The sequence below is a fragment of the Lissotriton vulgaris genome, chromosome 2_1, assembly GCF_964263255.1.
Source record: "Lissotriton vulgaris chromosome 2_1, aLisVul1.2, whole genome shotgun sequence".
In the NCBI taxonomy this organism is placed as follows: domain Eukaryota; kingdom Metazoa; phylum Chordata; class Amphibia; order Caudata; family Salamandridae; genus Lissotriton; species Lissotriton vulgaris.
Genome location: NC_141687.1, coordinates 506360678 through 506387368, shown reverse-complemented (window position 1 = coordinate 506387368; position 26691 = coordinate 506360678). Strand labels below are relative to the sequence as shown.

The window sequence follows — 26691 nt, the reverse complement described above, 5'->3', positions numbered from 1 at the left end:
GAATACTAACGTATAGCAGTGCACAGTGCATCCCCCCCGCCCCCGGATTGTTTTGTCTGTTCTCTACAGTTGGAGGTTTGGACGATTGCTGTTTGCGTTTTTGCCCTTTTGGTATAATATATGATTATGTTTTTATTGGAATTTTATGTTGAGTCATCACCTGCTCTGAGTGGTTTTATGCACGATCATGGGCAGTGAGTCAAAGTGCCTTACAGAATGTTTAACGCTAAGCTGTATTTAATGTATATGTCTGTTGGACTGCTGCAGTCACACGGGTACTTGATGCATTGTGGGGATTATGTCTACAGTTAAGATAGGCACGTGGAACGTGAGGGGTCTGCATACGCCGTCGCGTAGGTATCGGGTCTATTCATACCTCAAGCGACATCATATGCAAATTGCCTTGCTGCAAGAAACCCACATGGCCAAATCAGAGATACAATGCTTACACCGACGTTGGCGCGGCCAGTTATTTGCCAGAGGGTACTCAGCATTTGCGCAAGGTATACTAATATGGGTGAGGGTGGGTGTTCCATTCACGATCACACATTCGCTAGTGGATGCGGAGTGGAGGTATGTAATAGTTAGAGGAGCTCTGGATGGCCGATAAATAGTGCTAGCATTGATATATGCTCCTAATACGGAACAGGCTGCATTCTTTGACGAGGTATCACACGGACTTGCATCTTGTCATAACATCCCTATGCTTTTAGGGGGCGACTATAATAGTGTCCTAGATGTGTCACTAGACCGCTCCTTCCTGCTCCTTCTGGGTACAAGTGCGCAACACACTATGAAGGCACTGACCAATTGGGCTGCACATTGGCATCTGAAGGATGCCTGGCGACATTGTCACCCCCAAGACAGGGTATATTCTTATTACTCAGGAGCCCAGGATCTGCATGTACGACTGGACCGCTATATGCTCTCAGACGAGCTGCTCCCCCATGTATTGGCGGTTTATTATTTAGGCCGGACACACTCTGACCACAATCAGCATGTTTTGGAGGTGTCATGGGAACGCCCCCGCCGATCCGGATCTGGCGACTACAACCAGACCTTTTACTGGATGCGCCCTTCCGGGACTTACTAGCTGCCAATATCCCTTGGAATTTTGAGGAGTGGGACGCGTTCAAAGTTGTGATGAGGGGGACTGCCTTGGTGCACAGGCAGGCATGCAACGACAATTGGAAGCAGATCTCACACGCCTAGAAACTGACCTGCTCCAAGGAGAGGGAGAAGCATTAGAGGGTGACACTGATCCTCTGGAACACCTCAGAGACGAACACTCCAGATTACTAGATCATCTCCGTAATTTAAACTATGCAGCACATTCAGCGCACACCCATCACATGGGGGACAAACCTGGTAGGCTGCTATCGTAGCTGATACGGCAGGACACGGCTACTGTGCCTGTTACAATAATACAAAATGCACAAGGAGTCGTGATGCATACCCAAAAAGATATACACCATGCATTTGTGGAACATTATTCCACAGTATACATGTCTTGCTTGACAGCCACGGATACAGATATACAGAATTTCCTATCCATACTGACGTTGCCACAACTTACGGATTGTCAGCAGGAAGAAGTAGGTGCTCCTTTGTTGCTGGAAGAAATAAGGGGTAGTACATACTCTCTGTCGAATGGCAAGACACCGGGTCCGGATGGCTTGCCAGCCGAATTCTACAAGGCATACTCAGTGGTATTAGTACCTGAACTGTTGCGGGTATACGCGGCAGCACTGGAATATTCCACACTTACCCCCAAACAAAATAAGGCAACGCTGGTTTCTCTTTTGAAGCCAGGCAGGAACCTTGACACCCTGGGATCTTATCGCTCATTGGCTCTGTTAAACACAGACTATAAAATTCTGGCCTCAATACTAGCTAAACGTCTTGTTCCGTTTGTGCCGACTCTGATGCATACCGACCAGAATGGATTTGTACCTACTAGAAGCACCTCCCTAAATATTCGGCGATTATTCCGGGTCCAGAAATATACCACGGAATACTGGCCCAGGTCTGGCTGTCTAGTACTGGACCTGGTGAAGGCTTTTGATTCGTTGGAGTGGCCTTATCTCGCAGCAGTCTTACGTAGATACAAGCTGGGGGATGACTATCTACAGCTGGTGCAATTGTTGTACCAACGACCCACAGTGCAGGCTTGCACGGGCAAGCTCCTACCAGATGAAATCAGGTTGGGGCGAGGGACCAGACAGGGATGCCCTCTGTCTCCGTTACTCTTCTCTCTGGCTTTGGAACCGTTAGCAGCTCTCCTCCGAGAGGGGGGTGTAGAATGGGGCATCCCCTTAAGCGATGGACTACATACAGTGTCCCTGTATGCGGACGACCTGTTATTGAATATACGAGACCTTCATTCTGTGCCACCCGAGATATCAGCACTGTTCTGTAGATTTGAGGCAGTATTGGGTCTCAGGGTAAACTGGGCCAAATCAGGTGCTAACTCTTTCTGTGAGGATGTAGTTGCTGCCGATATCATCTTTAGCGGAACTGTACTTAATTGGTATCAGACCACGTTCAGATACCTAGGTATATATATTTACAGGTCCCTGACTGATATATTGGAAAGCAATTTGACTCGTGCAGTCTCCTCAGTCAGAGCACAGATGCAATTCTGGAAGTCCTTGCCACTTAATGTGATGGGCTGTGTCACTTTAACCAAAATGATAGTCTTGCCACCACCATTATATTATTTTGCAAGCCTCCCGGTGTATATCCCAGTGAAGCTCTTCAGGGAACTAGAGGGGATGCTCTGTGGCCTAATCTGGAATACGGTACGACCTAGGATAGCACAGCAGAAACTATATGCACCTCTGGAAAGTGGTGGCTTAGCAGTCCTTCATTTGGAATTATATTATCTTGTGGCGCAACTACAGTGGGTTGCAAAGTGGCTCAGTGGTAAGAACCTAGCAGACATGGCAACCGGAGACGCAATCTGGATGCTGACCCAGATCTGTGGATTGTTTTATCCCTTGGGAAATACCTCTCGCCCGACGCACTTACATGTTGAGCTGGCTCACAGATGCTTCAGGAGAAGCCTTCACCTCACAAAAGATAAACTCCCATATGCCCAGGTACTGCTCCTTCTTGGGACGTCCAGAGATAGAGACCCTATAACGGAAACAACATTGACGCCCTGGGTTGCAGTGGGTTGGAGACACTTGGAGATCTGTATGAGGACGGCGCTTTACTACCTTTCGCAACACTGACGGTGGAAACTGGATTACCAGCGGGCCAGTTTCTGTTCCAAACGGCCATTGTAAGAACATTCACACAAAAGTGGGGTGATATGACCCACGAGCCGCCGACACAGCAGTTAATACAGTACCTGCATGTGATGGGGAGGGATCGCTTATGATACATCAGTTAGTACAAGCCTTGCTTATCCATGTACTGAAACCATTACAGAAACTCCACACATATTGGACAGAGGCCGTCCCTGAACGGATAAAAAATGGGAACGTGTTGTAGCTAGTGCCTTGCACATACCGCGGAACTCACAATTTAAACTCATACAGACTTACATATTGCATAGGGTGTATCTTTCACCAGACAAAATTAATTAATATTTCAACATCAATACTTCCGAATGCCCGAGGTGTCGCCTCTTGGGTGCTGATATACTGCATATGTTGTGGTCCTGTCCCTTACTTTTACCCTATAGGAGCGTGATATCGACGCACTCAATCACTGCACGAACACTGTGGTGCCCTCCACGTGGGAAGCTTGCATCCTGGGGTCCTATAAGAGAACAAAGGCCAATAAGGCAGGCTCCAGGTTTCGGGACCTGGACCTCATAACAGCGAAGCATCTCATAACCAAGAGGTGGAAACACAAGGATCCACCAGCAGTGTCACATTGGGCACAATCTCTTGAGGTCTGGGCACGAGCGGAGGGTGCCACCCTACAGAGGGAGGAAACGGCAGGGTTGTGAAAGTATACAATTGCACATATCTGGGACGAAATGCCATAGACATTTCATACGCTCTAATGCCACACTGCAGACACCCCCAGTACAACAAGCATAATCTGACACTTTAAGAGCCACTTGGTCGCTGACACCACGCTCCTTTTACAAACCACCACCACTTCCATCAAAGGATCAAAAAGGAACCTCACGTTCCCTAAGCATACCGTTCCAAAGCAGCTCCTGTAGGGCATCATACAGGCAATTATAGAAGCGGCCCGCACGTCATAATTACACGCCAGTCTGGTCGCGGCTCCACTGGGAAGACACTCTGAACATTTGAAATATACACCCTAGGTTAACTGATGTCTCTCCTTTTGTTTTGAATTATTATTTATTGTAGTTGAATGAGGTTGAGTTGTTGTTACATAAAATAGTATCTAATGCACAGACCTGATATTGAAATGTACATTGATCTACTTACCTGTGATACGTACTATGATGTAAATCTAGAGTTGGATCTCATTGCGAAATACATTTATCTGTATGCATTGATGTTCTTACAAAAACTCTCACTGCCATGGAGAGACGCACTTAGCACCTTTGTCCCGGCCCTTCCCTGGAGAGGACATGATGTGCGACAGTAGAAGCCCAGAGAGATTTGTATACGTATATACCACCCCTATACCCCAGACATGGCTGACACTGAAGTAATATGAAGGTAATGTTTTGATCTTTATGCATACTGTAATGGGACAAATTATATCGTTGATATATTGATACGTGCAGATGGTGGTGGATTAATGTACTGGAAAAGATAAAATGCAATAAAGATATTTAAAAATTTAATGAAAAGTGGCATGCACTGAGCGGTGCCAGCCACCTTGTGCATGGCAATGTAGGCGGGTACCATAGGTACCCCCCAAGTGCAGCCCCCCACCCCTCCGGGGGTCCTCAACAGGACTCCAAAGCATATCCTCACCAGCCTTTCTATGGCGGCATTGCCGCCATGGAAAGGCCCTCAACCGCACACATCATAATATGGATGGCGGTGCCTGCTAGGCACCGCCACCATATTGTGGCTCATTTACGCCCAGCTGGCAATCGTAATGATTGCCGACCGGCGGAAATGCGGCGGATGCACTTTGCGTCCACCGCCATACCCCTGACATTATAATATGGCGGGGTGTAAATCAGGTTACGATGGCGGGCAGATCGCCATCGCCGGGCTGGCGGTGGCGGGCCGATCGCCATCGCCAGGCTGGCGGTGGCGATCCGCCCGCCATCATAATCAGCCTCTTATTGTCCAGCCATAAGAAAACCTGTTGTTACTTTCAATTGAAGGTCAGAGAATGGGTAATTAAATCCAACTTGTGTATGTAGATTGGTGGTAAAGTAACTACATTCTGTAGTTTCTTCAAAGTGATTGGCTTGTGCAGGCCTTAAACTGATTTATTCAATAAAAGGTCATATGGGGCCATATCATAGACATGGAGGCTTAGGGCCAATATATGTATAGGGATTTGAATGGAAGAATATATATCAAGTGAGGCCCTGCTCTCCCACTGCACCACCACCTGGAGGCTTCCAGCACAATAAGTCCCCTTTTGGTTTGTGAATCGGTCACCACTCCTACTTGTGGGGTTGGCAACTCATCAATGATTTGCAACCACAACTGATACACTCCTTTACGAATCAGAAGTAGGAGAGAGAAACCCCTTCTATTTGTCCCTTCTTGAGGGCGATTGGGAAAGTAATGCAAAACTTCTTTTATGAATAGGAAAACATTTCCCAACTGGTAAAAGGGCTTTTTTACATAAAGTAAATGCCTTATGCAATTGAGACCCCTGTGATTTTGGCTTTCTACACCAGGACCTTGGGCCCTTCATTAAGCAGCAGAAACGAGCTAAAGTTTTGAGTAGGATTGCATGTGTAGCTTAACGTTCAAAGGGTTTACTGGACAAAATACTGACTGAACAAGCTAGTTCTGACATAGCAGTACTAAAAACACAAAATCATACAAACACAAAACCATAAAAACACAAAACCAGTATTCGCTAGAAAGACTTGCAATAAGGGATTTTTTAGTGTTACTAATGTATTATTGACAAAAACTCTAAAGCCACCTCGGTTGACAGTGCATTAAAGTTACAAATCAAGGCTTACACAAACTGAAATTACCCAGTTATTGTTAGGTATACACTGCCATGAAACTTCTCACCCTCACGCTGTGCAGTGCTCACAATGTCACATACGATATCACAGCTAACATCCAAAGTGGCATAAAAAATGACATGATTTTTTTTATTTATTTTTTTTTATTTCTGGGGAACCTTTATTATTACTTCAAGCAAATACAAGCATGGGCCTACAACCACCCCGGCAGGCCGCTAGTCAAGTCGTAAGTACAGCAAATCAATGTGGGAAAATATAGCAGCCCGAAAACCGGGGTCTAACAAGTGTCCAGGATATGACTTGTATTCAAGCGTACTGGCCAAAATTCAGGATTCATGAAGGTTCATTTTACAATAAAGAAAAAACTAAGAATCAATGCCATACGGTCATACATGGTCCTACAATAACAAGCATGAATCAGGAAATCCGCAAATAGTGCAAATACAATTGAAGTATTGGGGGTAAGGTATACGAGTCAGAATAAATGTGAACACAAACCCGTTCCGTAGCAAAGCTGCACCCCACCCCTCAAAACGAAACATACTGTAGGAAACATGAAAAACGACGACACCAAAAAGGAAGAAAGACAAAAAGGCCATAGAAACAAATAACAGACAAATTAACAAACCCCATCCCCCTACCCCCCACCCTGCACCCCTGCAGAAGGCCACGGCCTACCCCCCCCCCCCCCCCCCCCCACCCCCCCCAGCAGCGTGCCTGTCGCCCTAAATAAGAGACCCGAAATAAAGAGGAGAAAGAAGAAAAGAAGAAAAAAGCGGAGAAGGGCCCTCGACCTTGCCACCCCCCCCCCCCCACCCCCGCGCCCAGTAAACATCCTGAAAGCAAGATCAGAATAGTCATGGAAAACATTAATCACCGATAGCACCGTCAATAAAATCCCCGCCGAGTGTCCCCCAAATCACCGTCAGCCATCAATAAGTCCAAATGACATGAATTTTGATGTCATATATGACAACTACTACTGTCGGCGAGTAGTTTTCCTCACATAAATTGTACAGTTAGGAATGTCTGAACACATTTCCTCTCAACAGATGTCCCTAGAGAGTTTGCCTGGAGTTTAAAGTATGCACTACTCTACTTCTGACACATCAACTAGGTGTTATTGCAGGGTTTATATAGAAAATAATAGATGCTGCGGTTCCACTTAGAGATTTCATGGAAACGATAAGCTGCTGCAATGGCACTCTGAGGGGATAGATATCCTCAAACCCATTCAGTACAGATGTAACCCTCCAGTCCCAGTGTAAACCACTGTATGTCCCCACAAACAACAAGTTTTATATGCATTTATATGGCTACATTACCACTGTCACCATCTGCATTTCCACTGTCGGCAAACAAATTTGTAGTGTACTGGCAAAGCTAATAGGTTTCACCCAGTATCGACAAAAAGAAAAAAAAAGGGTTGTTACTGATGTTCAACAGAACTGCCAAAGGAAAGAAATGGCATTCTGAGCGCAAAGGTCTGTACTGGAGCGTGTGTTTCCATGCTGCAGTATATCTTTTATATCTTTTTTTTTTTTTACTGTACACCTCGCCCCATAGTGATTTTATATATGCGTGCATGTGACATCACACATGCGCATGTAATTCCAAGATGGCAGATGGCCATCTTTAAAAAGTACATTAAAACAAAAGTGCAAAAGCACATTATCTAGTAAGGAGCATCCCTGCAGCATATGGCAGCTGTCGGGCTTTCTGGAAAAGAAGAAACAAAAAAATAAAATTAGATGGAGAGGGTATGCGCGGTAAAGGACGAGTTGAGGAAGGAACTTGCACGTACAGGGCGAGCGGGGTTGAGTGATGGGAAAGACAGCCCACTGGAGAATGATCAGGAAAACTCAGGCACTCCCATGAAGTGCTGAAAGCAAAATATAGAAGTATTTCCTTTAATTCAGCAGTATCATCCAATTGACAAAAAAGTCAACCAATGAAAAGCAGTGGGTTGGGCCAAAGCCAAAGCCCACTGTAACTATTGGTGTTGTACACAATAGATCTTTCAGCCTGTTGAAATTGCGTGTAGGCGAGACCCCAAAAGTGTATTTGCTTCCCACGTTTGTGATCTTATAATCAACGTCTTTGGTGAAGGTATACATGATGTCACTCGTTATTTCATTGACCTTGTCATTTTTAATGTCATAAGCAGTGCTTCAGGGCGATATACATGTGTAGATGTCGTATTTCATTGATTTTTAGACATGCTGCCCCCTCAAGTGAAGAACCTTGTACCAACTGGGCATGCCTTCAAGTTTGCCTTGTGAGTAATGAGAACAGCTCCTATTTTTTATCCATGTCACTCACAAAGCACCCAATATCCTGTACAAATCTGTACAAATTGGGCATGGTGTGTGGTTGAGCTGTTAATGTTAATGTTATTGGCACTTATAGAGCGCGACTGCTACCCGAAGGTGTCCTGGTGCTGAAGCAGGTTGTAAGTCACAGGGCATGGCTTCTAGCCATGCTTTGTGCCACTACATTGCCTCAGTTCTCTTAGGGATTGACATTTGCTTGTACCATGTTGCTAATTTGCACAGAGCTTGGGATTTGGCCGGGCTCCCTGACTATTAAATCTCTTCTTGAACTTCCCAAAACATACTTGAAATAGAGCCACGGTCCCCGGCGCCTCTAACCGCTTACCAGTTTGGCATGGCCTACCTCAATAGCCACTGAGCACTGACGATAGTGGGTAGTAGTATTCCATGTCCTGCTCTCAGTACCTTAAGTCCGGTTCCTGCTGCACAGGGGGTGGAGTCATGCAAAGATGGAACCGCACATAGTGTGAATTTCTTGGACATCTCAGCCCTCGAACCCTGTATTTCTATCTGCTGGGTACAACATGCTGCTCTGCTCAGCATTTAAAAAGTGAAGGACATTGCCTGCAACCATACCTCTGCCCTGTGGACTTGTACCTGTAAACACAGGAAGAGCGTGTGACCCTTAGTCATGCCCACTGCTTTCTATCCCTGTTCTCCAGTACTTACTGGGGTGAGGCTGTAGCTATTCCCTGTGGTTTGGAGGCACATGGCTTGGACTATGTGCATGCCTTCCACCCAGAATCCATATCAAATATACCTTCTGGAAACGTCCTCTGGCCATACATCATCAAACAACTTACTAGAAGACTACAAACCATTCAGAACTTGTCAGCCAGACCCATCCTCAACCTCCCACAAAGAGCTCACATCACACGTACCTCAGGGAACTCCACTGGTTCTTGATACACAAACGCACTCAATTCAGACTCCTCCTACACATTCAAAGGACTACATAACTCAGGCCTTACCTACCCCAACAGCTGCATCTACTTCCACCACCCGCCCAGACTCCTCTGCTCCGTAGGACTACTACTCGCAAACATTCCATGCATACACACAACCAGATCAGGTGGACGGGTGTTCTCTTACATCGCTCCTACAGCCTGGAACACCCTTCCACTCCACATAAGAGCCTCCTCTGTTCTTCTTGAATTCTGCAAGAAGATGAAGACCTGGCTTTTCAATTAACCAACCTACCATAAGCAGGGCTAGGCACATACAAATGTTCAGTGCTAGGATACACTTCCAGGTGATAGTGCACTTTACAAATACAAATAACATAACAAATACACATAACATAACAATGTGGGTACTGGACACAGCATCTGCCCTCTGCCACCTCCTCTTCCCATTGCTTCAGTTCTTCGTTCTTAACGGGCTTAAATTTAGAGCACCATTTACAATGTCCTCCAGAGGAATTTTAATGAAACATTATTTCTTAGTCCCTTTTTAACACCCCCCTACTGGCCAATCTGCACCCAGCTTTCCAGAACGAACTATAGATGGACATGTGTGTTTTTGGAAAGTTTAATTTAGATTCAAGCAATTAGCAATATTTTTTGGGGTAAATCTTCATGAACTACCAATGTCTAGATGTACTAACTGATAGTGGGAACTGGACATGGTTCCCAGCACGGTTCTGCACACAGTACATACTGGTAACTGTCCACAGTTATGGCTACTGTTGAGTTTTAGCAAGTTCCTAGTTACGGTTGGTGATAGACCTACTGATAGTATGAAAGAAACATTAATGCCATAGCACCTTAAGTCTGGCAGGGAAATAAAATAACTGAATATTATTTTTTAATCTAAAGTTCAGTTTGTAGATCCCCATGATGAAAAGCAGCAGAGTTTTTTAGGGCAATTTTTTTTCTGGCATCTGGGAATCGACTCAGCCCATGCTGCTTAACAGATTGTTTTTACAGGGAGGTTTGCAAACCAGATTAATGGGGGTATTCGCCGTCCAAATGTCTGCTGGAGTACCAATCACCACCTCTACTGAGCCAATCATATTTGAGTTTAGTAAAAAATCTTTTTTTGTGAAATGATCAATGAACCAAACTGTCACTTTATCCTTAAATGAACTATAATACGAATGATAAATTCCCAGGAACTGATTGTAGTTCTGACTAAGCTTCCTTTCATTTCAGGTCTAGATTTGGTGTGCATTTTTCCAACAGTTTTTGCTGAGCACTTTATGAATAGTTCCTATGGGAATTTGAGATACACATATTGGAACCCTCTAAATACTTTCTTTACCACTGTACAACAAATGCCTGTGCTGCTATTAGTGATTATAAATGTTTTTCGAATGTAAGTGCTACTTAGCTGTAACTACATAGTCACTATTGATGATTCTTTAATGGGAAGGTTTTACCATAACATGCAGCTGATGGGTAAGAAGATACTACCAGCAGATAAACATATGAACATGATTGAGCATATGCTGTTAACATGGCCTCATTTAGGCATATATCTTCCTCTACGGCTGATAACTTTTACAGTTTTTACTTATGCGAATGTGAGTTTCATTGTTAGGCATATACTTTTAATACACTATAAAAACCAGAATTATGTGTAAATTGGTTTTAACCATGCCTAATTGTTATTATTGGTGCTAATTTTGTCACTTATTTTGTCATGTTTCTCCTGGATATGTTTAGATTTCCGGAGAGAGAATGCACTGCCACACTCCACCTCCAGATCAAGGCTTAATTTACTGTTACAGTCCCCACCTGTGAAATTCCTCATAAGCCCTGAGTTTTTTCCAGCTCTGCATTCAAACACTGTGAGTATTCTCTGTTATCAATGATTTTCTATGTCTCGTCTCCATCTCTACAATGAGAAACATGAAGGAATACCCCCACTTTCCTAAATTTAAATGGGCAGTAGCTCCATATATAATAATGTCACCCACAGAATAACTGGAATCACAGTTATTTATTCATCGTATTTTTTAAGTTTATTACTTTTTTTGTACACATTTCTTTTTCCATAAATATTTTTAGTGAATAAAAGTGAATACACAATAAATAACAACATTCATATTTACAATAAGCAACTGATCACAAGATAGAACAAGCCCTACAAAGGAGGAAACATTAACAACACTATACAAAGGACCAACTAACTAACAAATAGACCATAACTAAATGACATAAATGCATCAATGTGAAACTAGAAAACTTACATAACAAGACAAAAAGAAAAACATTATACAGAAAATACATAACCAATACATCACAAATCACACCTATAACGACAAAGGTGAAAAGCGCTGATGCGCGTTTCAGAAATGCAGCTGCTTGAGACTTCCTTCATCAGGGTGCAGACTTCCTCAATTGGTTTGTGGCCCAGAGAAAGCCATTAACAATCAAGATACACAATGTATGGTGTATAGGCAGGGCTATAAAAAAAGTGCCATTGTCAGGATCCGTGGGGGGGGGGATATTTCTGGTGGCACGGTTGACCGGCATTGGAAAATAGGGTTATTTATTTTGGCACTTCACTGCATTGTTGTTCCTGAGGACTTTTGGTGAGGATTCCTTTATGAAAATCCTTATAGATACCTTGGTCCCGAGTGACAACATGGAGATATCCCCCAGTGCACCGCTTTATGAAGTACCCGAAGGTATAATTAAGTTCAAGCAAACACCAAGTTCATTCAAAATAGATTTGTAATTGTAATTGTCACTTTTTGACTACAAATTCGTAACTTTCTTCCATGTGGTAAAAATACTCTTCAAACGTCAGTAAATACATCCACAATTATTTCTTTCTACATCCCTATGCATTTCGGGCTTATCCAGCCCTTCATCAGGGGAATAGTCTGTAAACAAATGAAAAACTGACTGTTTTCAGAGGTGATATCTCCTGTTCATATATCAAATTCAACAAAATGTTTCCATTTGAAACGAATTATAATAGTTTGCAAATGGGTGGCCAATCATTAGACTGCAAGCAGCTGTTTTTTTTGGTTGTAATGTTTAATTTATTTAAAATGTCAATAAAAAAGGTTGTGCCATATTTACAATTTCAGAAAGTCAGAAAGCTGATAAGCTTCCATGGGATAGTGAGGTGAGGGGGTGCTTGGTCTGGCTGGAGAGAAGACTCAGACAATAAAGCTGTGCTGACCTGAAGATCAAGATACAAAACCTTAAACTTTCCGCAAAAGGTACCCTACATGTTCCAGACCATGCTGTGCTCCTGAAATAGGGAACTACAGCAGTAAGGAAGAAGTGAAGTTATTTTAATTCTCTCCGTGCAAAGAGGTATGCACACTTGTTATATTAAAAGGTTGATTATATTGTCCCGAGGCAGCCGAGCCCCCATTTACAGGAGAGGGATTGTACAAATCAAACGAGAGCTTGTTTCTACAAAGACATGCAGAGAGTTAAATAAGTAGCAGCACATTTTTCACATTTGAGCACTGGCATGCTGCGTTAGGGTTTCTGGTGCTGTTGTGAATAGATTTATGCCTTCATTACTGCCTGATGGAAAGCCATTTCCTAAAAGTCCAGTTGGAAGGCGTTGACCTTGAATTTTTCTGTAGCTGGTTTGAGCGTAAACGTTCTTTTTTCATTGAAAGAACTGTAGATGTTTTGTCTTTGGTTTATCTATTTGGAGTGTTCACTTCTGTTGCTTGTGGGGTTCTCAACAACTGGCAATAGATTCCTGACATGCAAAGGCACTGATCTACAAATTACAACTGAGAGTATATCATGCTTCATGTACTGTCACACATAACCATTGATTTATGGGTTTTGGATTAGTACTGCGTTAAGTGGTACTCGAGGGACCACTGTTCCTCCAAGAGAATTGTGTTAAATTGTTTCCACTTTACACTTGTACATCAGATATCCTTTCAGACAGGGGCGGCTGGCTACTACGGGGAGGGGGACGTGCAAAATATTTTTAAAACTTACCTGAAGATAACCATGACGTTCTCTGCACCCAACATCTTCTTTCTCCAACTGCAGCCCGGCCAACTGGAAGCTTCCTCGGCCAATTCTGACACTGTTCTCCTCACCAGCATGAGGCCAGCGCTAGGATTGGTGGAAACGGCCAGACTCGGTGCTCCACACCACTGTGGAGGCTTGCTCTAACAGCTGGGTTACAGCTATTTAATGTGCGCATGTGCGACTGGCCATCGCGCGACAGCCAGCCAAAAAGACATGCGTACTTTAAACAGTACACAGCGCCCCTCCTTGCTGTTGCTGTCAGTCAGCAGCGGCCCAATACCGTCCTGACACTGTTCGGGACAGAGGATGAAAAATAAATTGGTAATAAGTTACCATTTTATTTTTCATCTCTGGGGCTTTGAGGGGGGGGTTAAGTGGGGTGACGCTCCTCCACTCCAACGGAGGAGCCGCCCCTGTTTTCAGCGGTCAGTCACAGCCTCAGGTAGCCCGATCACTCATGCATTACGCATTGCTGTTCTCACAGTAATGTCTTGCTATTTACAATGGTCAATAGAAATGCCGTACAGTTGTGTGGAATAAAATACCTGTGCCGTGGTTGTCCTAAAGTATATTGAGCTTTGATCCAAACAATGTACCTAAAATTTCTGTATTGCAAATGCGAACTGATCAAATACTGCTGTCCACATTCACATACTGTGGCCCTTATTTAGAGAGTGGTGGATGGGATACTCCACCACAAATGTGGCAGATGTCTTTCCCACCTTATTACACGTGTATTATAGCCTACAGCACTTGTAATATGGCAGATGGGATATCCTTCATGTTTTGACGGAGTATCCTGGCCCCCAAACTCTAAATAAGGCCCTATGACTTCTTGCATGGCTTCCATCAGATTATACCTAAGATATCTCTCTGATAAAGCAAGTGAGAAAATGCCCAGAATGTAGGGTCCCAACTATGAGTGACGAGTAGTGCATTTCTATCAGGCACTAAGCATGTTCCTATATTTACAGAGTGCCTACCGCATGTTTACAAACAACACATGTTTGAAGCACATGATCACCAAAGTCCGACGGGATACTCACCATTTTGAACGTTACCAGCATAACCGGGACTTGGTTGCATTCCTCAACATATTTGCCAACAAGCAGCTGGAGCTGCCCAGGGGCTGGGAGATGAAGCATGATCAGCAGAGCAAGGTATTGGATGGTTTTCTTTAAGAAAGGATTAGTGGAAGACTGATTTGATGTTTCTACAAGACTGTGTTGCTTTGATTAAGATAACCATATTGAAGTTGTTCTTACTGATTGTTTTAATAGTAGGTTGTTCCCTTTCTTCTTGGTTTTACCATGTAAGATGTATCAAAAATAGTGTCTTGATTATGTACTCGATGTGTACCTACATTTTTCTTGGTTAGAGCAGCAGACCCCCTGATGCAGAGGTCTGGCCCGGGACAGGGGACCAGGGTTCAATTCCCGCCTCGACGGCTCTTGGACTCAATTTCCTCAGACCTGACAATTCTCGCATCGGTGCCTATTCTAATCATGGGCCCCACGCTGCAACTCTGGGCAATAGCTTGCTTAACCTCCACACCGGCCCCAACACACTAGGATGCCTGGCTTCACCCTGGGGGTGTCCAGGAGTGGACAATTCACAGGGAAAGCCAGGAAGGGTTCCACAGCGGTATGAGTAATAGCGCCAGGAAACCGCTTGGTGACAGTGCGCTCTACAAATACCTTGACATTTACATTTTTATAGAAGGCAAGTAATCTCTCTTTTCATCGCTCAATGTCATTTACCCTGGATATTGTTCTAGTGGACAGAACAGATAGTGCGGTTCCACTGTCACGCTTGTCTCACTCGGAAGGCTGTTTCAGTGAGAGGACTGTAGTTATCAGCCCGCCCGCCAACAATGCTAGAATGGAAATGATGGCCTCCAGGAAAAAGAAGGATGTGGGAAAGGGTAGTAGCTAAATGGGATTAACAGGCCAACCAGCAATATATAAATATTTAGACATGGCCGTTCATTTCAGTGTTCCAATAAGCAGCGAGTATAGTGTGATTGAGTGAAGACATTTATGCTGTTCATATATGCAAAACAGATCTTCAAATCATTCAAAAGTGCTTAACAAAAAGAATAGCTATACCTTATTTAAAATGTCAACTTAATAAAAACAAATTCATCCCTGAGTATGAAAAAGAACATGACCACCTCAAGTCCTTAATCTAGGATGGTGAGTCTAACACTTAAGACAGATGACTCTTTCCCTAAGAATCACTGCCTGCGGCTACAAAAAGGAGCCACACTCATCTGGAGATGAGCCACTTTATTTCCAAACTCCAAAAGGCAGATAAGCATTCCTATTTATGTATAAATAGTTCAGTCATGCCTTTTCCCTTCTCTCTGGACAACATCAGCAAGAGTCAATGTAACTCCTCAGGCTCTCCGGGGTGTTCATAACTAAGCTTTAGCCAGAGTGTATCAGGGTGCTTTCACCAGGTCTGCTGCAGCTCTGTTGTAGTGAATAAAGGCTGCATCATATTCTTCTCCTCAAGGAAGTGCAGGTGGAACAGGTGTTGGGGCATGTGTGCTAGATCCTGAAGTTGTGCCATTGCACTGGTCAGTAGTCACATTAGCCTAAGGCAGGACTACCAGAAGGCTAGCTCTACTTGGTTTGATTAGTAAATTCCTAGTTCACAGGCTAACTAAATTGGGTTAAGCAGTGTCCATGTGGTTTCCTTTTGTGAAGAGGTGTAATGTGCCTCTACACACAGGGCCTAAGCTGGGACACCTACTTTAAGAGCCAATGCTCTCTACCCTTCTACAGATCATTATTGTTGCTAGGTCAGTGCGGGGAGAAGTGGTAGTGGGAGGTTCTGGATCCCACTTGTGGGGGGAGGGTTGGGGTGGGGGAGGGGGTCGTTGCACTGAGACAAGGTTCCACTGAAGCTTCACCAATAGTGGTTGTGCTTTTGCCGTCCTACTGTTGCAGTGTTTCCCATTGGAATTCCTCTTGCTTTTATTACTGAGAACTGGGACATAGTTGCTCACAAGTCTCAGTTTTATTCAAATCCTGGCGCTGTGTTCACACTTTCATTCCTTGGGAGGACCCCAGCCTTGATTCTGTGCACTTTCCACTATATTACCTCACAGACCGCACACACTCGATACCTTTTTTCCCAGCATGACCAAGTTGATTTCTGGTGGTTAGTGTTGGCCTCTGATAAAAGACATGTTTCCTGGTTTGCCGGCCATGAGTGGGCTACAGAAGAGGTTGCAATATGTGTATGTTATCTTCTTGGGTGCTTAATGATACATCCGTGGCATGAATAATATGGATCACTGACAGAATATCGACAGTCAAAATATCGACTTGCCAAAATATTGAGGTAAAAATATAGAATGCCAGAATATCGACTTCCTATCTACAAACAGGTAAGTACAAAAATATCGACTCCAAAATATCGATAGGAAAAAATATAGACAGTCAAAATATCGAATTTTTTAAATATCTTATAAGTAATTTAAAAGTGATATAATAAAAATATAATTAATTTAAACATACTTAAAATACTTAAATAAACTTAAAATTAATAAATAATTAATGTAACCTAAAAAAAGAAAATAATTAATTTTAAAACAAATATATATATATACATATTATTAACAAAACATATACAATATTTTTTTCCGTAGAACAGCAAGAGGGTTAAATTTACTATTCACACTCCAGAGAGGGCAACAGTAGTGAAAGCGTTGGATAGCGTAGGGGTAAAAATTACTATTCCGACTCCAGAGAGCGCGACAGTAGGGAAAGCGTTGGATAGAGTTAGGTATAAAATTACCATTCCCACACTTGTGAGCGCAACAGTAGGGAAAGCGTTGGATAGCGTAGGGGTAAAAGTTACTATTCCCACTCCAGTGAGTGCAACAGTAGGGAAAGCGTTGGATAACGAAGGGGTAAAAATTACTATTCCAACTCCATAGAGTGCAACAGTAGGGCAAGTTTTGGATAGTGAGCGGGTAAAAATTACTATTAGCACTCCAGAGAGAGCAACAGTAGGGAAAACGTTGGATAGCGTAGGGGTAAAAATTACTATTCCCACTCCAGAGAGCGCAACAGTAGGGAAAGCGTTGGATAGCGTAGGGGTAAAAATTACTATTCCCACTCCAGTGAGTGCAACAGTAGGGAAAGTGTTGGATAGCGTAGGAGTAAAAATTACTATTCCCACTCCAGTGAGTGCAACAGTAGGGAAAGCGTTGGATAGCGTGGAGATAAAAATTACTATTTCTACTCCAGAGAGTGCAACAGTAGGGAAAGTGTTGGATAGTGTAAGGATAAAAATTACTATTCCCACTCCAGTGAGTGCAACAGTAGGGAAAGCGTTGGATAGCGTAGGGGTAAAAAAAACTATTCCCACTCCAGAGAGTGCATCAGTAGGGAAAGCGTTCGATAGCATAGGGGTAAAAATTACTATTCCCACTCCATTGAGTGCAACAGTAGGGAAAGTGTTGGATAGCGTAGGAGTAAAAATTACTATTCCCACTCCAGTGAGTGCAACAGTAGGGAAAGGGTTGAATAGCGTAGGGATAACAATTACTATTCCCACTCCAGTGAGTGCAACAGTAGGGAAAGTGTTGGATAGAGTAGGGGTAAAAAATACTATTCCTACTCCAGAGAGTGCAACAGTAGGGAAAGCGTTGGATAGCGTAGGCGTAAAAATTACTATTCCAACTCCAGAGAGTGCAACAGTAGGCAAAGCGTTGGATAGCGTAGGGGTAAAAATTTCCATTCCCACTCCAGTGAGTGCAACAGTAGGGAAAGCGATGGATAGCGTATGGGTAAAAATTACTATTCCCACTCCAGTGAGTGCAATAGTAGGGAAAGTAAATACTTCATATATAAATATAAATAACATAAATATTAATACCAAATACAAAATAATTAAAATATTTTACAATTTTATAAAACATATTAATTAATCAATTCAAATTACAAATAACAATTAACTAATTATGAAAATTACCTACTAATACTAATTTTTTACCAATTACCAATAAATTAATTTACAATATAAAATAAATAAAAATTAGACACAAAAAAATATTTAAAAAATGTAATTACTTACAATTAAATTACTTCCCAAGCTATTCCCCTATGAACACACAACCCACTACAGAAAGTAATGTAATAATATTAACATATTTATCAATTAATCAATTACAGTAAATTACAAATTATATTTTAATTAATTACCAATTAATAATTAATTAACAATTAATTCTAAATAAATAATAAATAAAATAACATATTTAATTATTTTTAATTAAATTACTTCCCACTCTATTCCCCTATGAACCCACAACCCGCTATAGAAAATAAATGACTAGAATAAACATATTTTTCAATTAATCAATTAAAATTAATTATCAATTATATTTTAATTAATTACCAATTAATAATTAATTTACAATTAATTCTAAATAAATACCAATAAATAAAATAACATATTTAATTAATGATAATTAAATTACTTCCCACCATATTCCCCTATAAACCCACAACCCGCTACAGAAAATAAATTACTAAAATTAACATATTTATCAATTAATCAATTAAAATTAATTAACAATTATATTTTAATTAACAATTAATAATTAATTAACAAATAATTCTAAATAAATAACAATAAATAAAATAACATATTTAATTAATTATAATTAAATTACTTTCCACCCTATTCCCCTATAAACCCACAACCCGCCAAAGAATTATATTACACAAAAATTAAATATTAATATTAACTTACCTTAAATTCGATATTTTTATTTTCTTTATTATGTCTAGTCGATATTATGTTCATTCTATATTTTTGATTCGATTTTATGTCCATTCTATATTTTTGATTCAATATTATGTCCATTCTATTCGATATTAAAATGTTCTAGTCGATATTTTGGTAGTCTATATTATGTCTAGTCGATATTATGTCTGTTCTATATTTTTACTCGATATTATGTCTAGTCGATAATAAAAACTCAATATTTTGACTCTACACCGAATAATATGTTGCAGTTTTGACACATTTTTATCAGACTCATTCTACTGAGCAGGGACCCTCAGTCATGAATCTCCCAAAATACTGGATTCATTGTTGACTTTTGAACCTGGAGTGCTAGGGTCTTACCCCGTTTCAGCATATATTGTGGGATTCTGGTGAATCGACATAATCTTTTTGCTTGATATTGCACAAAAGACATGAATATATTTAGACAATTCTTGGCAATTGGACTTGGCGATTGCAGGTTGTCCACAGTTTGGGGTTGCTGCACCATGCCCTTTATTAGAGGAGTCATGGCTTTGTGCGAATATGCCCAGCATTAACATCTATGAGTCTAGTGGATCTTGGCAGCGCTTTTTCAGCATTTTGACAGTGAATTCACGGGCTTGCATACAACATAGAGACATTGCTTCTAGTGTTGTGAGTTTATGAGTAGGCAGTCCTTGTTCCTGTTATGATTTAATAGCTCTGCTTTATATATTAAAAAAGGCTCTGTGCTTCGAGTCTGGTATTTTTTACATAACACAACTATGTTCGTTATTTTAATTTTTCTAGGATTCAGTTGCAGAACTATTATCCCTCTTTTGGGTTGTTCTTTTTTTTTTTTTTTTTATTAAAAAGACCTTTATTTTTGATAGTGCCAACCGTCAGCATAAAGTGGCATTGCATTTCAACAGCACAGTTCACAACACTTCACGAAGGCCCGGTGGGCAATTCTGTAGGGCATTATACACAGCCTGAGTGCCGGCATCCCGGAGGCCCGGCGGCGCAAGGTGATGGAACAAAACAATATACGCCAGTCTTCTCGTACCCTGAAAGGCTTTAGCTGAGCAATGAGACAATCGGCAATCATACAATTCAAGTGTAGTGGTGCGGTCTTGCAACAACAAGAAAGGGGAAGGAATGAAAGGGAAAAAAAAAAACAGAAAGAAACTACCCCTAAACAACCCCAAGGCCCTCCCCGTTTGCTATCGAGTACATTGCTGGAGTCTCTGTTATTCATCCTATGTGAATGGTGTTGTGTGTGTCCTAAGTGTGTGTCGCACCCACCCCCCACCAGAGCCGTCTCCTAGTTCTTATCGCACCCAACCCACCCTCCCCGTGTACCGCCTGCGCCCTCCCGTATCCCACTTCCTACAAGAAAAGCTTCAGTGCTCCCCCTGCGGCGGTTGTCCCAGGTCTAAATCATTCTCCAACTCCTCAGCCTGAAGTTCGTCTGCCTCCGACGAGTCAGTGTCGTCCCCCTCCCCCTTTAGTAGGTGTTCCTTGTAGAGGTCCCAAAAGGATTTCGGCCTGCTCTTGGGCGGCAGCAGCTCGCTGTACAATTCCGTTTGGGTGCAGCAATATTGGAGGTCCCTAAGCCATCTCGTTTTGGTGGGGAGTGGCCCGCGCATCCAGCACGTTGCCACGACCCTTCTGGCCAACAGCAACGCTACATCCACTATCCTGCGCAATGAAGGGGCCAGTGGTTTGGAGAAGCCCAGCAGTGCGAGCGCTGGGGATCTCTGCAGTGGTTCCCCCAAAATCCCGCCAAGCTCCGCAAAGACCTCCTCCCAGAAGGAGCTCACCCCCGGGCAAAGCCAGGCCAAATAAAAGAAGTCAGCGATCCGGGCCCGACAGCGCTCACACTCCGAGGAGCCACGTAAGCCATAGCGGTGTAGCCGCTCAGGGGTATAATATACCCTCTGTAGAAATTTAAAGTGCACCAAACGGTGCCTGCCATTAAGAGAAACTTTACGGGTGTTGGCGCAGCAGTAGCGCCACATAGCGTCATCGATGGGGGTTTGAAGATCCGTTTCCCACGCCGCTCTAGGAGCAGAGACAGGCAACGTTTGGTGCGAGGTTCCTAGCTTGTTGACCATAGAGACCAGTTTCGTACGAGTTTTAGTCTTAATAATATACGTCAATTCAGGGACCTCCTCAGGCTCCTGTAGCGAGGGGCCCAGTATTTCTCGGCAGGCTGATCGGATCCTATGATACTGGAACCTTTGTAGCAGCGAGGGAGCCGGGGTGATAGGGGGGAGTTGTTCCCAGGTTTTCAGGGTACCGTCCAAGAACAAGTCCTCCATATTCTGTACGCCAAGGGCTTTTAGGGCCTCTGTTACCCCTTTCTCATTGAGCGGGTCAAGCCATAGGGCCCAGGCCACCGGCATCTGTGGGGAGTACATCAAGTCACATCCCCGCTCTCTCCTCAGTGCGTGCCATGCATGGTTGGTCGCCTTGAGCGAGTCCATCTGTCCGACCGCTCTGTCCGATGGGAGACAGATCGTGGCCGGCAGGGGGAGTGGGTCAGCGAACAGCCGCTCTAGGATGAGATGTGGTGTACGCGCATCTCCATGGATCCATGAGTGTAAGTGTATCGCTTGTGCCACTCGATAGTATCGCTCCAAGTCTGGCGCCCCCAGTCCCCCCATTTCGCATGGGAGTGTCAGTGTCGCCCATTTGACTCGAGGTTGCTTCCCGCCCCAGGCGAGCCTGACTAAGACCTGTGTTATTCGCTTAAAGAAGACCCTCGACAGTACAACCGGAATGTTAACAAAGAGGAAGAGGAACCGGGGAAGCACTATCATCTTCATGAGGGCAATCCTGCCCAACAAGGAGAGGGGGAGTCTGATCCAGACATCCACATCATCCACCAGCTTGTTGAACGCGACCCCGTAGTTGTCGCGGATCAGGATCTCAGGATCCGTGTGTAGGCGGATGCCTAGGTATCGTACCGAGTCGTCAGTCCACTGTAGGGGATATTCCATCTCGAAGGGTCTCGTGACTGGGGTCAGGGGGAAAGCAATGGACTTGTCCCAGTTCACTTTGAGTCCAGAAAGCGCTCCGAATCGGACCACTTCCCTGAGAATCGAGGTCAAATTGGTTTCTGGGTCCCGGACATACAGTAAGGTGTCATCTGCATATGTCGAGATGCCGATCTTGTAGGTGGGGAAGCTGACACCCTCCAGGCTATGGTATTCCCGCATGGCACATGCTAGCGGTTCAGCCACCAGCGCATACAGCAGTGGTGACAAGGGGCATCCCTGTCGGGTTCCCCTACTGATGTGTATCGGGTCTGAAACCCTGTCACCCAGGCGCAGTCGGGCCGAGGGGTGGTGATAAAGTGCCCCTATCCTCTGCAAGAACGGTTCTCCCAGTCCCAATTTTCGCAACACTCTGACCATGAACGGCCATTCGACAGAGTCGAACGCCTTTTCCATATCCAGGAAAATCGCCAACGCGGGATTCTCCTGTTTAACATGCTGTATCGTACCCAGTACCGTGCGGATGTTATAAGTCAGGTTCCGGCTAGGCACGAAACCAGATTGCTCCGGTGCCACCAGGTCCGGGACCAGTAGAGCCAGTCTGTTGGCTAGCACCTTTGCATACAATTTCGCGTCTACGTTCAGCAAGCTGAGCGGCCTGTACGATCCACAGAGGTCTGGAGATTTCCCCGGTTTCGGGATCGTAACCAGCAAGGCTTCCCGCATGGAGGGTGGCATCTCTCCATCCTCGCATATGGTGTCAAAGAGGGCGATCAGGTGCGGGAGCAGGAGGTCTTTTAATGCTTTGTAAAAGCCTACCGTGAGACCGTCAGAGCCTGGGGCGCTCCCCGACCTCATGCTTCCCAGTGCATCTAAAATCTCGTCTTCGTGGAAGGGGGCCATAAGAAATTCCCTGTCTGAGTTCTTGAGGAACGGCATTGAGATATAGTCCAGGTAATCGTCAATTTCCGTTTCCGCACCCCCCGCCTTGGAACGATAAAGTTCCGTGTAATAGCGCCGGAACGTCTCCAGTATCTGGTCTTCCTCAACTACCTTGTCGCCCTCCGGGGTCTGCAGTTCTTCTATCACTAAGGGTCTCCGGGAGCCCTTGACCATGCGGGCCAGCAATGCCCCCCGGCCTCTCTCCCTCCCCGTAAGCTCGAGCAGTGGCGTATTTGCCCATGTAAAGGACTTCTCTGTCCGCAAGCGCGTTGTATTCCGCCAGCAGGGGCGGGAGCGCCTGTCCTGCGTCGCCTCCAGAATCAGCCAGCTGTCGTTTCTCTAAGGCCGCCAGCTTGTTTTCTAAGTCGGAGAGGTCCCTCCTAATGGAGCGCAGTACACTGGAGTGTTTGGACATGGCCATTCCTCTTATATACACTTTGAAGGCTTCCCATATAGTGAAGAAGCTATCAACCGATTTAAGATTGGTGGCGAAGTAGCGTTCTATGTCTTCCGCCATCTCCCCGCGAAAGGCGTCGTCCAGCAGAGCATAGGGCGGGAAACGCCAAGTGTAAGGCGGGATCCCCTTCCTGGCGGTGGAAAGACTGATCAGGACTGGGGAATGGTCCGATAGTGTGCGCGGGAGAACTGTACACGAGCTGATGCCGCCAAGCACTGAAGAGGAGGCTAGCCAGTAGTCTATTCTAGTATGTATGTTGTGATAGGCCGAGTAATGCGTGAATCAGCCCTGCGTAGGGTGTTTGTCCCGCCACACATCCACTAGGTCCAGCTTTGTCATCTCCGCTCTCATGCAGACAGCAGATGCCACAGGCCTTCGAGCAGGGCCAGCGGAACGATCCCTGTCAGGGTCAAATACAAAGTTGAAGTCCCCCCCCCATAGCGTTTTGGAGTGTGTGTGTGCCCTACATGTGGCCGACAGGGTAGCATAAAACTTCGGATTATCATGATTGGGACCATAAACGTTCACTAATAGCAGATCTAGCCCCCTCCCCGCACACCTAGCAATCACATATCTACCCTCTGTGTCCACACGTATCGGGGTCAGTTTCAATCTCGAGGAGGGGTTAGCCCAGGTAATCACGCCACGCGCGTGAGTGGTGAAGCCCGCTGCCACTATAGTTCCCGCCAACCCTCTAGTCTGCAACATCTTACTATGAACAGGTAGGTGTGTTTCTTGCAGCAGGGCTACATCCACATGATGTCTGTGGAGAAAGCTCATAACCTTCCTCAGCTTGCGGTGGTCGTTTAGCCCTCGCACATTCCAGGTCAGCAGGGTTAGTGCGCGTCGGGCCTGTGGGTGCTCAGACACTACAGCAGCCGACATCGCAGAGCACAACGTATCATAGTGACGCCATAGGCAGGTGGCGTGCCACAGCCCAGGGCACCAGTACCCAAGGCGGCCAGACAGTCACTCCATTCACACGCACTCACTCCAAGCCAGATTCTCATAGCAAACCACGGACCCCTCAACTTTTGAACAATAACGAATCCCCCAAACCAGGTTCCAGAACCCGCCCCCCTGTCCCCTCCCCACCCACAGCTGACCTCCCCCAACCCGGCCAGTCAGAGCCCCCCACAAAACCCCATCAACTCAAGAACCTCAAAGTGTTAGGCAATACAAGTCCCAACTCCCAGGGGAGTGTCTCGACCAAAAGCACAGGGGCAAAGCGTGCCAAGACTGCATAGAACCACCAACGGTTTCAAAGTTTATCTCCAGTTCTGCACCTCTGCCTAGCCCCAAAGTGTTCCAATGCCTTACACTGAGTTCACCTATTTCCCCCGTTCCCCCCAAACCCGCCCTCAATGTCAATACCGTGAACGCCTCTCCGGCACTTGTAGTCTGTCCATGCAAAAACAGCTTGCTTCGCGGTGTGGACACTCCTCCCATCTCACATCTAGTGTCCCAAAATGATTCCAGTGTACAGCTCACCTTATGGGATTGCACATTATTCTTGTGGCAGCATGTCCGACGGCACTACCCGCAGTGGGGAGCACTACATACTGGGTGCACTGCTTCAGTCCTGTTCCTCCAAGTTCGATGCTGCCCCCGAGTCCTCTCCGTGCTGCTGTCGATGTTCCTTACGTTCCCTGGCTCACGTTTTCAGCGACTTCTGCAGTTCCTTAGGGTCTGTGAAGAAGTACGATTTCCCGCCAGTGTTAATCCTCAGTTTGGCCGGGTAAAGCATCGCGTAGTCAAGTCCCAACTCGCGGAGCTGTTTCTTATGCGGTACGAACTGACGGCGCTACTCTTGCACTTTGGCCGTGAAGTCGGGGTACAGCGATATGTTCATGCCTTCCATCTGGAGCTGTCCTTTTTCCCTAGCCAGCCGCAAGGCCGTGTCCCTGTCCCTGTAGTTCAGGAGCTTTGCTATGATGGGTCGGGGAGGCGCGCCAGGTTGAGGTTGAGGGCCCAAAGTGCGATGCGCCCTCTCCACGATGAACATTGGGGAGAAAGCCTCCTCCCCAAGCAGCACTTTCAGCATGTTCTCTACGTAGAGCTCCATCTTACCAGTCCGAGTCGATTCCGCTACCCCCGTTATACGAATGTTCGATCTGCGGGAGCGCGCTTCTAAGTCCTCGGCCTTGTCACGGATCACTTGGAGCAGCCTGCCGAATTGCCGACGGTCCTTGTCCCACTCGGTCTGCGCCTCCTCGGCCTCCGTGAGGCGTCGTTCCGCCATATCTAGGCGCTCCGCATGTTTGTCTACTCGCTCCGCCATGCGGTCCATGCGATACGACAAAGCGTCTATCTTGGAGCCCACCGCCTCGATGCTGTTCTGGATGCCCTTCTCCATCTCCGCCAGCAGGTCCCGAAGTTCTGCAGGTGCCGTTGTCGCCGCTGCCCCTTTCGGGGAGGCCTCCGGTGCTGGTGGCTCCGTCCCCTTCGGCCTCCGGCGTTCAAACGAGAGTTTGGCCTGCGCCGCATCGTTTTTCCCCATGATGTCCTCCCAGTGGGAGGGGGGGCTCTGTCACTGAGAAACCTCCTCGTTGCAGTGTAGGCAGGGCCGCGTGAGTAGTGCTCCGCTCACTCCTTCACCACTCCCGGCTGCCGCACCAGCGTTGGTGGAGCGGGTGGGCCAAAATGGCGGCTATGTCGAGAGCGTCCCATCCGGTGAGCTTCTTGTGTAGGCCCCCGCAGTCCGCGGAGTTTATGCTAACCCCTCCGGGTTTGCTGACGACAGTGTCCTTCCAGCTGTAATGTCGCTGTGCGTGTGCTCCCAGGTGAACCAAGGCGTACACGCGGCCGGCGTGTCTCCCCAAGCCCCCGCAGCTCGTGTTCAGTCGGCACCGTGCTCGCCAGCTCCGTTGAGGTGTGGCTGAGAGGGGGTGTCGTGGCGTTAGCTCTAGAGTGGTGCGGTGTGGCTGGGGGGGGGGGCCTCCCGTGTGTCCTGGCGGCAGCGCTCCGAGTCCAGCACCGCTCGCCCCGTCTCCTCCAGTGTTCGGGGCCGCACGTCGGGTGACGTCGTGCGGTCTGCTCCGCAGGGCAGGTCGCGGCTTCAGGCCTGGTCCGCCACCTCTCTCCTTCGCGGAACGTCTCCGGGTTTCCTCCGCTA

General features: G+C 45.5%; 1 protein-coding gene across 4 annotated transcripts in view; it reads left to right on the top strand.

The window, feature by feature from the left end:
• Positions 1 to 26691, top strand: part of HECW2 (HECT, C2 and WW domain containing E3 ubiquitin protein ligase 2) — a 1269905-nt gene that overhangs the window by 955836 nt on the left and 287378 nt on the right. For all 4 annotated transcript variants that reach the window (XM_086955408.1, XM_086955407.1, XM_086955409.1 and 1 more), the window contains 2 exons: positions 11109 to 11233; positions 14381 to 14566. In XM_086955408.1, coding sequence (XP_086811534.1) covers positions 11109 to 11233; positions 14381 to 14566 — 311 coding nt within the window. The remainder of the gene's footprint in view (positions 1 to 11108; positions 11234 to 14380; positions 14567 to 26691) is intronic.